General features: G+C 44.8%; 1 protein-coding gene across 1 annotated transcript in view; it reads right to left on the bottom strand.

The window, feature by feature from the left end:
- The window catches only part of F5 (coagulation factor V (proaccelerin, labile factor)), a 60,393-nt gene that overhangs the window by 19,068 nt on the left and 28,038 nt on the right, over positions 1–13,287 (bottom strand). Inside the window, exons 8-13 of the mRNA XM_005861214.2 lie at positions 9,636–9,813; positions 7,809–7,908; positions 6,551–6,762; positions 5,317–5,467; positions 4,381–4,593; positions 717–2,850 (exon numbers count right to left, since the gene is read on the bottom strand). Of these exons, the coding sequence (XP_005861276.1) occupies positions 717–2,850; positions 4,381–4,593; positions 5,317–5,467; positions 6,551–6,762; positions 7,809–7,908; positions 9,636–9,813 (2,988 nt within the window). The remainder of the gene's footprint in view (positions 1–716; positions 2,851–4,380; positions 4,594–5,316; positions 5,468–6,550; positions 6,763–7,808; positions 7,909–9,635; positions 9,814–13,287) is intronic.

Raw genomic sequence — 13,287 nt, 5'->3', positions numbered from 1 at the left:
CACAACCCCCAGCTACCCAAACTCCCAGTGTAGGCTGGCTGGAAGCAGGTATCTGGGATTTATTTATCTTCTATAATTGAAACTTTGTTGCCATGAGCGGAGGCCACAGATGGCTCAGGGTAGGCGGGAAGCTTGGCTTCCTCCATCACCCAGGCAACCAAGCCTCCAGCTTGCTCCAGCTCCATGGCTGCCGGCTGCCATCTTGGTTGGGTTAATTTGCATATAGTCGCTCTGATTGGCTGGTGGTCGTGGATTAGGGTGTAGCAAAGGTATGGTCAATTAACATCTTTGTCTTTTATTAGCGTAGATGAAACATCTTTTTAGGTTCCCTGTTTGAGATGGCTACAAAGAAGAAGCTAAGAAAAATGGAAGATGAAAACCATGAATTTAAAGTTGAATGTACCTACCTATATAGTTTAAGTTTAAAAAATTTGGCTCTCAAAAGAAATTTCAATCGCCATACTGTTGATATTTGGCTCTGTTGACTAATGAGTTTGCCGACCACTGCACTAGAGGAAAAGCCCCATGAGGTAGGGATTGTGCCTAGTTAGCTCACGGTTTTATTCCCAGTGCCTCACAGAGTACCTGGCACCAAGTTGCAGCAGGGGAACAAAATTATGCTTAGCTAGTTTGCCCAGAATTATCTCCTTGGACTGTTGAAATTACTTTTCTGGCAGTAGTGGGAAAACGAGAAGAGATGAAAACACTGGCCAAACCTTTGTGCGTGTTTTGCGTAATCCCAGGATATTTCTTCTGCAGCAATGTAGTAATATTTTCTGTTCCCGTTGCTGCTGCGGAGGTATGATGCTGCAATGCGGTCCGGATTTCTGGAGGAGTTGATGTCTATCCTAATATCGGTTTGGTAAGGGTCATTGTAGGTCACACTATTTATTTCAAGAGCGTCTTCTTCACTGCTCTGTTGTTTCTGCCTCGGTGTAATCTCAATGTACTCTCCATCTTCTCCACTGAAGCCAAACACAATGGGTGGATTAAATTCACTTGCTATCAAAGTGTTACTTAGTGAAGGAGATGGTTGCGGAGAAGGCATCTGACCAAAGTCTGAATAAGGAAAAGTAGGATCAAATTCTGGAAGAGGCAAGGACGGACTGGATTCGGAAGTGTAGGCTGTTTGACCAAGGTCTGGAGGAGGTGATCTCTGCCTGAGATCAGGAGGAAGGCCTGTCTGAGTGATGTCTGGAGAGAGAGTTGCATGTCTGAAGTCTGGAGAGAGGGTCTCCTGGCTGAGGTCAGGGGAAAGGGTCGTCTGATCAAGGTCAGGGGAAAGGGTCATCTGGCCGAGGTCAGGGGAAAGGGTCGTCTGGCCAAGGTCAGGGGAAAGGGTCGTCTGGCCGAGGTCAGGGGAAAGGGTCATCTGACTAAGTTCTGGAGGGATGGCTGTCTGCCAGACTTCACGTTCTAAGGAAGGGGACACTTGTCCAGTGTTGGTAGGGAAGGACTGGGTTCCTCCATCATAGTCAGGCATCTGGCCAGGCTCTGGAGAAGCTTCATGACTGGGGCCTGGAGGGAACTGTGTTTGATCAGAGTCTTGACTCGGGAACGTTTGGTAGAGCTGTTCAGGGGGCATTGCCTGATACATGTCTGGCGAGAAGCTTGTCTGACCAGTGCTGTCTGGGAGACTGAGATTATGGTCGGGAAGTGAGGCTACCAGGCTGAGATTCCCACGGGGCAATGTCTGGGCGAGGTCGGTGGGAAGAGACGTCTCCTTGACCTTGTGAAGGGCGTCTGGGAGGGTGAGGTTGCCCTCTCCTCTGGGAAAGCTCCTTGGAGAGAGAGGAGTGTGGTGTGTAGGCTTCCTTTTTCGTGTCCGAATGAGAAAAGTGCTGTTCTTCACTCTACTGCTTCCTCCAGGTCTTGTTTGTAGAAATTTATGTCTAATTCCAGAAAACTTTGGGTGGCCACCTTGCTCTCCATGCTTGTTGGTAAGAGGGATGCGTTCTTCCCATGTCCTTGAGGCATTCTGGGGGCTGTTCCGCAGCTTATTAACCGCCATGTCTTCATCAGCCTCGGGGATTATTTCATAGCTACCTTTTTCAGAAACCAAATGCCATTTCCCATTCAAATTCTTAGAGAGAGTCTTGTGTTTTAAGAGATCACTGGGAAGGTCCTTCCAGGGCCCCATGATGGAAGAAGAGTTGCCTTGGCTTAAATGTCTCCCTGTTTTATGTCCTAGAAATTTCATCCGGGAGAACCTGTGCCTTGCCTCCCATCCCTTACGTTGAGCATATCCTTGGCTTCTGAATCCTTCTGCACCAAGTGATAGGAGGCTTGTCCCTGTGACCTTTGGCTGTAGAGGATCCTCTATAGGGACTTCAGAATAAGGGCTGGAATGCTCTGCTGTGAAAGGGCCGAGAACTGAGCTCTTTTCTAAGCTATGCCCCACCTGAGGACCAGCTGTGGTGGTTTCAGGGTGAGGAAGGGTTTTGTTAGGTTCTGCAAATTTATTGTCAATTAGCCCGCTGTCACTTGGGGAAGAAGAATTTGAATCAATGGCTGTATCAGTACTTGGAGGGATGAATTCAGAGCTGTTCTCCAGGGCTAGGGCAGTAAGATTGAACTCATCTTCCTCCTGATTCAGTGATGAATTTCTGAATGACCTAATTCCAAATAACGAAGCCAAGTGACTATCGTAATCATCTTCAGTCTCATCTACTTCACCCTGGTTTTCCGGAAACTCACGCATTTTCCGTGTAGTCATGGATGTAGATGGTGGAGGTTCGTATATTTCATATCCATATTCATCATCATCCCGGTTACACTTAACATCCCTGAATCTCAGCCGTAGGTTTTTGCTTCTTGGATTAGAATTCATGGTAGTTAATATCCAAGTTCCTAGAGAAGAGAGACAGACAGCATAGAGAGCTTTAAGTCCAGAAAAAGACAGAAAATCCCTAGCATTTGTTGTAGCAGATAATTCTTAACAAACTTTGGCCAGGGATACTCAAGTGTGGCCTGTGGACCTCTGCTTCCCTGTGAACTGCTGGTTACGGGTCCACAGTGCCACCAGAAGGAAAATGGAGAGCCAGGTACTTAGGACACTTCTGAGCAATTTGACATTGCTGTGACATCCAAGCATGTGATCAATGCATTTACCTCGTTTAACAGGATATAGACCAAAGGTATTGGTCAGTGGAGAGCAGGGAGGAAAAAATCATCTTAGTTCAGATAGTTTGAGAGTCACTATTTCAGAATATATTTTAAAAGGGATGGATTGAGAATAAAACGAATTTTAATAATCTCCGTCTTGTTAGCTGCACATCTTGTTTGAGGATTGTAGTACGGGAAGAATGTTGATACCTACCCCCAGAAATGAGAGACATTTAGGTATTTCCAATTGACCAATAATTCACATGGGTCCAGGGCAATTTTGAATCTCTTTGAAATGGTGTGACTTGCCGGCACACTGAAGAATTCCTGGGAAGTGTCCAATGGTTACCACTTGCTGAGTGTCTACTGAGTGCTGGACACTTGGCACATATTATAATTAACTAGAGGCCTGTTGCATGAAGAGATTTGTGCAATAAGCCTTCCTTTCCCCTGGCTGCTGGCACCAGTTTTCCTCTGGCACCTGGCACCCAGGCCTTCGCTCTGGTTGGGCTCCAGCCAGAGCCGGCCCCGGGGCCGTAGGCTTCACTGCTCTGGCCCCCAGGCCATCAGGCTTCACTCCACTGCTTGGAGCCTATGTATGCAAATTAACTGCCATCTTTGTTAGGTTAATTTGCATACTCTCCTGATTGGCTGGTTAGCATAGTGAAGGTACGGTCAATTTACATGTTTGTCTATTATTAGGTAAGATGACCAAAGCAGCTCTGTTAGCGGCTGTTGTGTGTGTGTGTGTGTGTGTGTGTTTTCAAATGAATAAACTGAGCCTCAGTGAGGTCAGGTCAGTTGCCCAAGGTTATACAGGTGTTGCGTGGCCGGGCAGGATTTGAACCCAGAGCTGATGAACTCCAAAGCCCACGTGCTTTCCAGGACTGTGGCGTGACTGAGGCCAGCCTCGCAGGCACTATACCTGGTGATCACTAACCCTAGCACAGGTGGCTGTCTTACAAAACTGGAAAGGACATTTTGATAAAAGAAATGTCTTTTTGAGACTGAATGGTCACGCTTACTCCTCAAAGTCATGCCATATCTTCTGTGGATGTGTGTCTTTACTTCTCACTTACAGAGAAGGATGAACGGAACCCACATTAAAGGGCTGAACCCACTGAGGCCAAACTGAATTAATTCCCCAAACGGAAATCATGACAAGTATCGAAAGGGAAGCCTGCAAGGGATCCGAGAGCTGAGCCCAGGACCTGAGCCTGGAGAGCTGCAGCAGACCTAGGGACCAGGAGTCCCTGCCCCGCGCCAGGCTCTCACCCACATTATCCATCGTGACGGTCACCGATTCCCCGCGCATGGGGAAGAGCGTCAAGGTGTCCTCATGCCTCTTCCCGTAGATGAAGGAGTGCCCAGTGAAGTGGATGGTAAGAAAGTCATCCTGGGTCCCCACGCTGCAGAAGTGCCACTGGATGGTGTCGTCAAAGCAGAACCCGAGTGTGGAGATGCTGTCGGGCACGTAGCCATTGATGGCTGAAAGAGTCGGATCGGTTAGAATGCCAGGCCCATGCCAGCACGAGGGCACGTGCCTAACACCTAAAACACATGCCTCAATGTTAATTTGGTTGCATCAGAGCAGTGATTACCTGAGATCAGCTTTACCAGGTCTAACATGTATCTACAAGGTTAAACCCAGACTTCCCATCGCAGTGGCTCTGTACTTAAAACTGCAGCACATGGCTCAGGGAATACCTACTCTTCTGAGCGTCTTAGTACATACTTCAAACCCCTCCCACAGAATGACTTTGCAAAACTCCTGGCTAACTCTTTTAGTGTGATTTGAAAAATCTAGTTTTGAATTACTTATTTTGTTTCTGCCCTGGCCATAGAGTATCACCTTGCACCCAGAATGTCTATTTTGCACCCCAGATACCACAGACCAAGGCCTGTAGCCCCTTCCTTTACCACCCCCATCCCTCACCTGTTCTTCTCTGCCCAGAGCACACGCACAGGTACACACACACACACACACACACACACACACACACACACAGCAGGAGAAGACGTATAAGGATAACAAGCCTTTGACCTCTCGCTGTAAAAAGGTCACCCTTTATATGATTTCATCACCAAATCCCTGGATGAAGGTGAAGCTGAGATGTGTCGGTTCTCATCCACGTCTGCCTCTAGGCACAGCACGCTTCAACCACATGGGTGAGAAGTGATGGACAGATAGGGGAGCATGCTCCGACTTACTGCTCATGATGTTTGACTCATAAAACTTAGGGTCGTCACGCTTCACCTCCTCAGGATTCTCACAAAACTTGTTGATGTTGTCCTCAATGTACCAGCTCTTGTTCTCATCAAACACAGCAAACACAGCCTGCTGCTCGATGTCTGCTGCCCTCTGCGGGGGGGGGAAACGCTGTGTTCTAACATCCCAGCCAGCGACCCACAGCTTCAGACACCCCAGGACGCAGTCCTCGGGGTCACTGAAGCCACGCATTTAGGCCTTGGTGAGAGCCCCTTGTGTGCAAAGCCCTCGTTAGAGCCAAAGGTATTACGCAAAAGCAAACAGAGCAGATCAGGAAATTCAGAGACTAAAATATCCTAATAGAAAAATTCCATTTGTCATGGCAACTGTAATTCTGTTTATCTCTGTGACAGAACACCTTTCAATCGGACTGATCGACTGACAGGGTGTGCTACGAACAATTGCAAAAGATAAAGCAGGAGGCTGCAACAGGAAAGCTTCATATCTCTCCCTACGGGTTTCCTTTCCAAGTTCAATAAATTGGGGTCTTTCTAATGTTCGTTTCTGATTTTCCTAGGCATATATTTATTTTGTATGCCTTGGATGAGACCCTTTTTAAAAAATTATAGCTTTGCCCAATTGTCTGTGAATTTAATGGAGCTTAATAAGATGAGACTCTTCTACAGTGAAGATCAAGTCAGAAGATCCACGTCTTTGTTTAATTCAGTCTCACTAGAGATGGACCATTGTCAAGGTGCAGTCTCACCAGAAGCTATGTCTCCCTTGAATCTCTCTTATCTCTTTCTAGTGCAGATCTCTACAGGTAACAAGGATCAGTACAGGGCCTTACACTCTTGCCAGGTGCTACCTCCCTGAGCCCCCAAACAACCTGTAATTTTTAGGATGGTTATTTCCAATCTCATACAAGGAAGAAACTAAGAGAGGCTAAGAGACTTGCTCAGCACACAGACAATAACAACAGACCTGGACTTTGAAACTAGAACGAAGTATGGCTTCACACTGTAGACTTGCCTTCTGCAGTGAGAGTCCGGGTGAAAATTGGCAAGACAAAAAGTTCCCAAAGGAGTCAATGTCATCTCAGTCACACCCAAGAGGACTACTTAGTCTAATGTTTTCTGTTCCAGAAAAGTTCCGTTATTTAGCAGGGAGACCTAGTCTGTTCCAGCCAGAAGAAATTCCTGGAATTTCTGAATGGTTACGTCAAGGACAAAATACCTGTATGCCTCGCGTGTCCAGGGATCTGCTCTTACAAATCAGAAGTAGCCCTATGAGCCCAGAGGCAATGTCCCTTGTGACATCCACATCACTGTAGTACGGTCTTGTTAAGCACTGGGCGTCATTGTCTGTGGGCTCATCAGACTCCAGGATATTCCATTTATAAGTGTAGGTTTCCCCTGGTTGAACTGCTCTGACCATGGTGTTACTGCCTGAAAGAAAATATAGTCAGAATTATTTTCATTTTCAAAATTATTTTATGAGAATGAATGAATGATACAATGGAGCTTTCATTGCAAGCAATTAATATTGGGAAAGGAATATTTTTTTAATATTAAGATCCCTTGATAGCATGTAGTCATCAGATCTTGCTCCCCTAGAGGCCACTATGGCACTAATTGATAGCATGTAGTCATCAGATCTTGCTCCCCTAGAGCACTATGGCACTCCCCTATGGCACTAATAAAGGATGCTGTAGGGCAAGCATGTCAAACTCAAAGGCTAACATGGGCCAAATAAACAAGGCTTAAGTATATGTGGGCTGCAAAAAAACAAAAGCTTTAATTTTCATAGAAATTATAGTAGGTTTATTTTGATAGATACATGCTGAAATAAATGATTCACCATTAACATAAAATAATAGAAAATTTTAATAAAAATTAATATTTTTCTTGACCATTAACTTACCAGACACTGAATAACTGCACAAATTAATAAGCATAACACTAATAAACCTGTTTTTCTTGTTCTCTGAAAGCGAAATATTTCCTGTTGCGCACACCAAACAAGTCAGTACAAGACTAATGATGTGGCAGTGGGCTGCTAAAATATTCGCTGCTAGTATTAGTGGAGAGAAATGGTGCACTTGCGCATAAGGGAAATGAATGCAACACGATTATAGTAACCAGTAATTAGTGAACGTTGTAGTTTGTTATTAATAATTATGTATAACAGGATAGTGTAAAAATTAAGTCACAAAATTTTTATTAAAATGTTTCTTACATACTGTTATATTGGCTGGGCCGCAAAAATATTCTTTGTGGGCCGCAGGCAGCAGGCCGCGAGTTTGACATGCTTGCTGTAGGGTAAATAACCCCCTGAGATGAGTAGGGTTTCCTTGTGGCTTTTAGGGTTCCTGCCCATGTATAGACACTACCTGACTGCACAAGGTTTACTACTGAGCAAGAGGGACAGTAGAAAAATATGGTAGCTTCTCAGAGGTCAATAGCTTCATTCAGCAGAAGTGAAAGATTCAAACCTGAGGCGGAGGAAGAGTTGACTTTGTCTTCCAAAGGAGAGAAGGTCACGCCATGAGGGTAAATGCTGTAGGCGCGGCTGGCCATATTTTTGAATGTGATCTACAAAGTTAACTCAGATTCATTATTCGGGACTTAAGATTGATTGCGAGCATTAATATAGGATGTTAACTTTGCACGCTCACTTGTTGGACGGTGTGTGCATGCATGCAATCTTGTTCTGTTTATCTGAGCAGCAATCTCTCCATCACCCGGCACAAGCATTTGAGAGAGTTTCTCCTCAGAGAGTAATCTGACCTTAGAAGTGACATTTTCCTCACAGTACGCCACCCGCTCCGAGCTGGTCCCCATCTCCTTCTCTTCTCCTTTCAGCTCAGACCCCATCTGTTTTCATTTTCTGCTCCTCCTCTTCTCTACACCATGACCTCCTCCTCCCGCTGGCCAGGTCTCCCAGAACCCCTGTCCTTGAAGCCGTGTCCTGAGGGCATGGCTAAGAGCCGGATCCTCAATTTCCAATGAGCTGTATTTATACACCTCGGAGGGGTCAGAGCACCTCGGAGGGATCAGAGATGGGGGAAGAGAGAGGCTGCTTCTGGTGCTTTGGTTATTTTCAAATGAGCAGAATTGGCCTTGTCTGCAGATGCCCTCCTAATTCCGTCCCTGCAGCGGTGAAGTATGGTCTTGGGAAGCACTGGGCATCATTTTAGGAGCATTATCCACACAGGAGTCCTGGTTATATGCTCCTTAATCTTCCAAAGAGAATCTTGATTGTATCTTTGGTTGATTGCCAAAGCATTTGGGTCATTCTCCATCTGTAGATAATCTGCATTCTAGAATCTGGCCAAAGATTGCAACCTTCAATCCTCTGCTTCCCCTGCTTATAAAAAGCTTGATGAACCCGGCCGGCATGGCTCAGTGGTTAAGCATCAACCTCTGAGCCAGGAGGTCATGGTTCAATTCCAGTCAGGGTACAAGACTGGGTTGTGAGCTCGATCCCCCATATGGAGCGTGCTGGAGGCAGCCGATCAATGATTCTCTCTCATTATCGATGTTTCTACCTCTCTCTCTCCTCTTTCCTCTCTGAAATCAATAAAAATATATATTTTAAAAAGCTTGATGATGTGACATAGCATTAAAGGAAACTATCTAAACAACACCCTGTCCTCATGATAAATATGTAAGTCTTTGCGTGTGTCTTCATCAGAGACCAGGCTTCAGAGAACTATATACCAAGACCTCAGTGAAGGATTTTTTTTTTCTCAATGGCATTTACTGTGATATTTTTAGCTATAATGAGAAACACTTTTATAAGGTTCTACAATATCTTTATTTATTGTACCAATTGTAGGGGTTTTATCAAGGAATCTATCCACTGCATCAATAGCACCCTCTCTTCAAGGATCCATGTGAGAAATTCTTCTCTGGTCGCTATGCTTCTTTTGTGACTATTGTGACTCTGGCCCTAACAGATGTCCCTTTTTACTTTGGCTGCTAGAAAGCTCAGGACAAAATTTGCAAACAACCTTGTAAGATCATATGGTAAGTGCTTGATTATACTTACCTTATCCTTGGTTTTCTTTTCTTTGTCCCCAATATTATTCACCCCAATTACATTGACTATTGTATTCCTTTATAATTTGATAAACTATCTCAGATTCTTTGTATTATGGAGTAAGCTATAAATAAGTGCAAATACTAAATAAAAACAAAAAGTTGCATTTGAATTAAAAATTACATGGACACCTTTTAAAAAAAATAAGCAGCCAGTACTTATAATGTCTTTTGTTATTTAATTTCTTTCCGCACGGGCCTACCTTTCTGCTACTTACTTTGAGCGTGTCTCTGACCTGGGCTCTGATAATAGGGCCCAAGATCCCGTCTTCATCGTTTCTGGACTCCTCCAGGCGTTTGGTGAAGGTCTCATCTTGGTACTGTTTGTACACAACCTTCTTATAATGTTTTCCAATTTGGTTGGAGAAATTATCCAAGTGCAGAGATCTGTATTTTCTTAAAGTGAAATGAAATATTAAAAAATGAACCATTTTCTCAAGTAGAGACCCCAGTAGGGTGGGGAAACCCTTGTGTTTAGAAGTTCTGCTCTTGGATTAGCTAAAAAAAAACAAACAAAAACAAAACCAGCTCTTAATATGATTTGCAAAGTCCTGATATCTTCCATCTAGTTGGAAAGCTGGAATCCTCTGATCCATCTGATAAAGTCATAATCATGGTTAGAAGCAGCTTTTTAGCTCTTCTTGTCCCTTTGGTTACTAGAGAAGACCTTAGATGTCTCTGGGGAAAGGTCTACCTGGATGAAAGGACAGGATATCCTACGGATTTTTCTCAAGTCTCTCCTATCACTTAATTTATGGTACCTTGGTTGGCTTTCCAGGTATTTTTCAATCACTAAAAGTACTTTCTCACTCCAGGAACTTTTTATTATCTTTGTTAGATATGGCTTTGTGCTGCTGGTCTATCCTGTCTACCACCCAGTCAGTCTTGGTGCCAAATGAAAAGCCACCACCGTCACCCAGCTTCTGCAGTTCTGCGATAAATGATTAGGAAGCAGAAACAAGAACCACTTCACTCCTTGGTCCTCTTTATTACCTTAAAACAGTACCTTTGTAAAAGCAGAAGCTCCGTGAGAGAATTTATCCATTTCATCAATTTATTTTGCATAATAAACAGCACTGTTGCCAGAGAGTCCTGGATCCCTATCTCAGTTCTGTCAGTTATTATATAATCTTGATCAATTCCTTTTTTGATTTTTTAATAGCAAATACATTCAAATGATTTTGATTAGTGAAAACTCTCACTCACATACTATATCCTCTCAACCCCACCTCTCTACCTCTCTCTCTGCATTTTCTAAGTATTGGTTTATATTAATGTGTACAATTCCAGATAATCTTTATGCATATCCCTTCCAAGATTTGGAAATTTTTCAACCATTGTTTTTAAAGAAGCTTTCTGCCCCTTTCTCTTTTTTTCCCTTTAGACTCTTATAGTGTACATGTTAGCTCTTTTGATGGTTTCCATAATTCCTGTAAGCTTTCCTTATCCTTTTTCTTTCATTTTTCTTCTTGTTCCTGTAAGTGAATAATTCCAAATTACCTGTCTCTGAGTTTGCTGAATCTTTCTTTTGCATGATTGATTCTGGCATTAAAGCCCTCTATTGATTTTTCAGTTCTGTTATTGTATTTTCCAGTTCCAAGATTTCTGTTTGGTTATTCTTATGGTTTATTAGACTTCTCATTCTGTTCATGCATTGTTTTCCTGATTTTGTTTAGTTGCCTATCTGTGTTCTCTTGCACTGCACTGAGGTTCTTGAAGATGAGTATTTTACATTATTTTCCAGGCACTTCATATATCTCCAATTCTTTGAGGTTGCTTCCTGAAGCTGTATTAGTTTCCTTTAGTGGTGTTATAGTTGCCTGATTCTTTGTGGTTTGTGTCGCCTTGGGCTGGTGTCTGTGCATTTGAAGAAGCAGACACCCTCTTCCAGCCTTTACAGACTGAATTTGGCAGGCAAAGACCTTCTCCCAACAGGCCTCCTGACTGATGGGATTGCTTTTAGGATCACAATCAAGTGAGGTTGGATCAGGTCACATGGCTGCTGGCGGGCAAGACTTTACCAAGAGCTCAGACGGGTATGGGTCCTGTCTTGTCCGTGGAAGATGGGACTGCCTCCGGGACCTTAGTCAGTAGAGCTGGTGCTAGAATAATGGCCCATTTTAAGGTCCTCAGTGGAGTTTGCAAATGGTAGGCCTGTTACCGGGTGTGTAGGTAGGTATGGCTCCCATCTGGTCCTTGGGAGGACTCCCATCACGTCCCTGGGTAGATCCCTGATGGGCAGGACCGCTTCTGGACTGCAGGTGGGAGGGCTGGAGCTGGGCTACAGGGCCACTTCAAGATCTTCACTGGGACCAAGGTCTGCAGGCCAGCCTCCAGGGTCATGGACAGGCTGACTCCTCCCGAGTCGCTTGTCAAACAATGTTGTAGCAGGGGCTGTAGCTGAGTCCATAAGAGGATGAGGCTGCTTCTAGGCTTGTAACCTGGACCTCAATGAGCAAAACTACCACCTGAGCATGGACTAATCTTGTCAAAACAGCCCTCCGTGGTCCTGGCTTTCCTTGGGATTTTGTAAGTTTCTACCTGGATTACACAGCTCTCACAAAGGCACTTTTGTTTGTGGATGGCTGACAACTATTGTTGCCGTCAGGGAGAGAGGTGGGGGACCTCCTATTCTGCCATCTTGCTCCCTTGACTTTTTAATTTAACAATGGAGAACTTTTTATATTAGTACATAAAGCATGCTTGCATCCTTTTAAAACAGATGCATGGTACTCTATGTATGGATATCCCATAATTTATTAAACCAATTTCCTATTGATGGACATTTTGGGTTGTTTCCAATCTTTTGCTATTACTAACAGGGTAGAGTGACTATCCTGTATGTACAACATTTTTCCTGTGAACGGTATAGCTCTATAGTAAATTCCCAGGGTGAGATTGCTGGGCCAAAAGGTATAGGCATTTATAATTTTGACACAAATGCCAGATTATCCTCTAGATGGCTCTTCCAGTTACTCTCTCACCAGCAAAATGACAGTGCCTGTTTCCCACAGTGTTGCCAAAAGATTACGCTACCTGGACTGTGAGTCTGATGGACGAAAATAGTATTTCAGAGAAGTTTAATTTGCATTTCTCTCATTGTGAGTGAGCCTGAATATTTTTTTCAGGTGTTTCAGAGCTATTTGAATTTCCAGATTTCTTAATATCTCTGACCTATTTCCTAATCTAATCTAATAAAAGAGAAACATGTAAATTGACCGCACCTCCACTACGCCCCAAGCCACACCCACCAGCCAATCAGAGTGACTATATACAAATTAACACAACCAAGATGGCAGCCGGCAGCCACGGAGCTGGAGAAAGCAGGAGGCTTGGTTGCCCCAATGATGGAGGAAGCCAAGCTTCCCGCCTGCCCTAGCTGGCTGTGGAACTCTGCTCAAGGCAACAAAGTTTCAATTATAGAAGATAAATAAATCCCAGATACCTGCTTCTAGCCAGCCTACACTGGGAGCTTGGGTGGCTGGGGGCTGTGGCCAGCCTGCAAACAGCCATCAGCCCCTCACCCAGGCTGGCCAGGCACCCCAGTGGGAACTCCCACACTGAAGGGGCTGTGGCCAACCTGCAAACAGCCATTAGCCCCTCACTCAGGCTGGCCAGGCACCACAGGGGGGACCCTTACCCTGAAGAAGCTGTGGCCAGCTTGCAAACAGTCATCAGCCACTCACCCAGGCTGGCCACACCTTCATGGGGTGAGGGTCCCTGCTGGGGGGCTTGGCTAGCCTGCAAACAGCTATCAACCCTTCACCCAGGCTGGCCAGGCACCCCAGCGGGGACCCCCTTCCCTGAAGGGGGTTTGGCCAGCCTGAAAATGGCCCTCAGCCCCTCACCCAGGCTGGCCAGGCACCCCAG

This window comes from Myotis brandtii, unplaced genomic scaffold (genome assembly GCF_000412655.1).
Source record: "Myotis brandtii unplaced genomic scaffold, ASM41265v1 scaffold1460, whole genome shotgun sequence".
In the NCBI taxonomy this organism is placed as follows: domain Eukaryota; kingdom Metazoa; phylum Chordata; class Mammalia; order Chiroptera; family Vespertilionidae; genus Myotis; species Myotis brandtii.
Note: the sequence above shows the minus strand (reverse complement) of the source record. Positions and strands in the feature narration are given on the sequence as shown.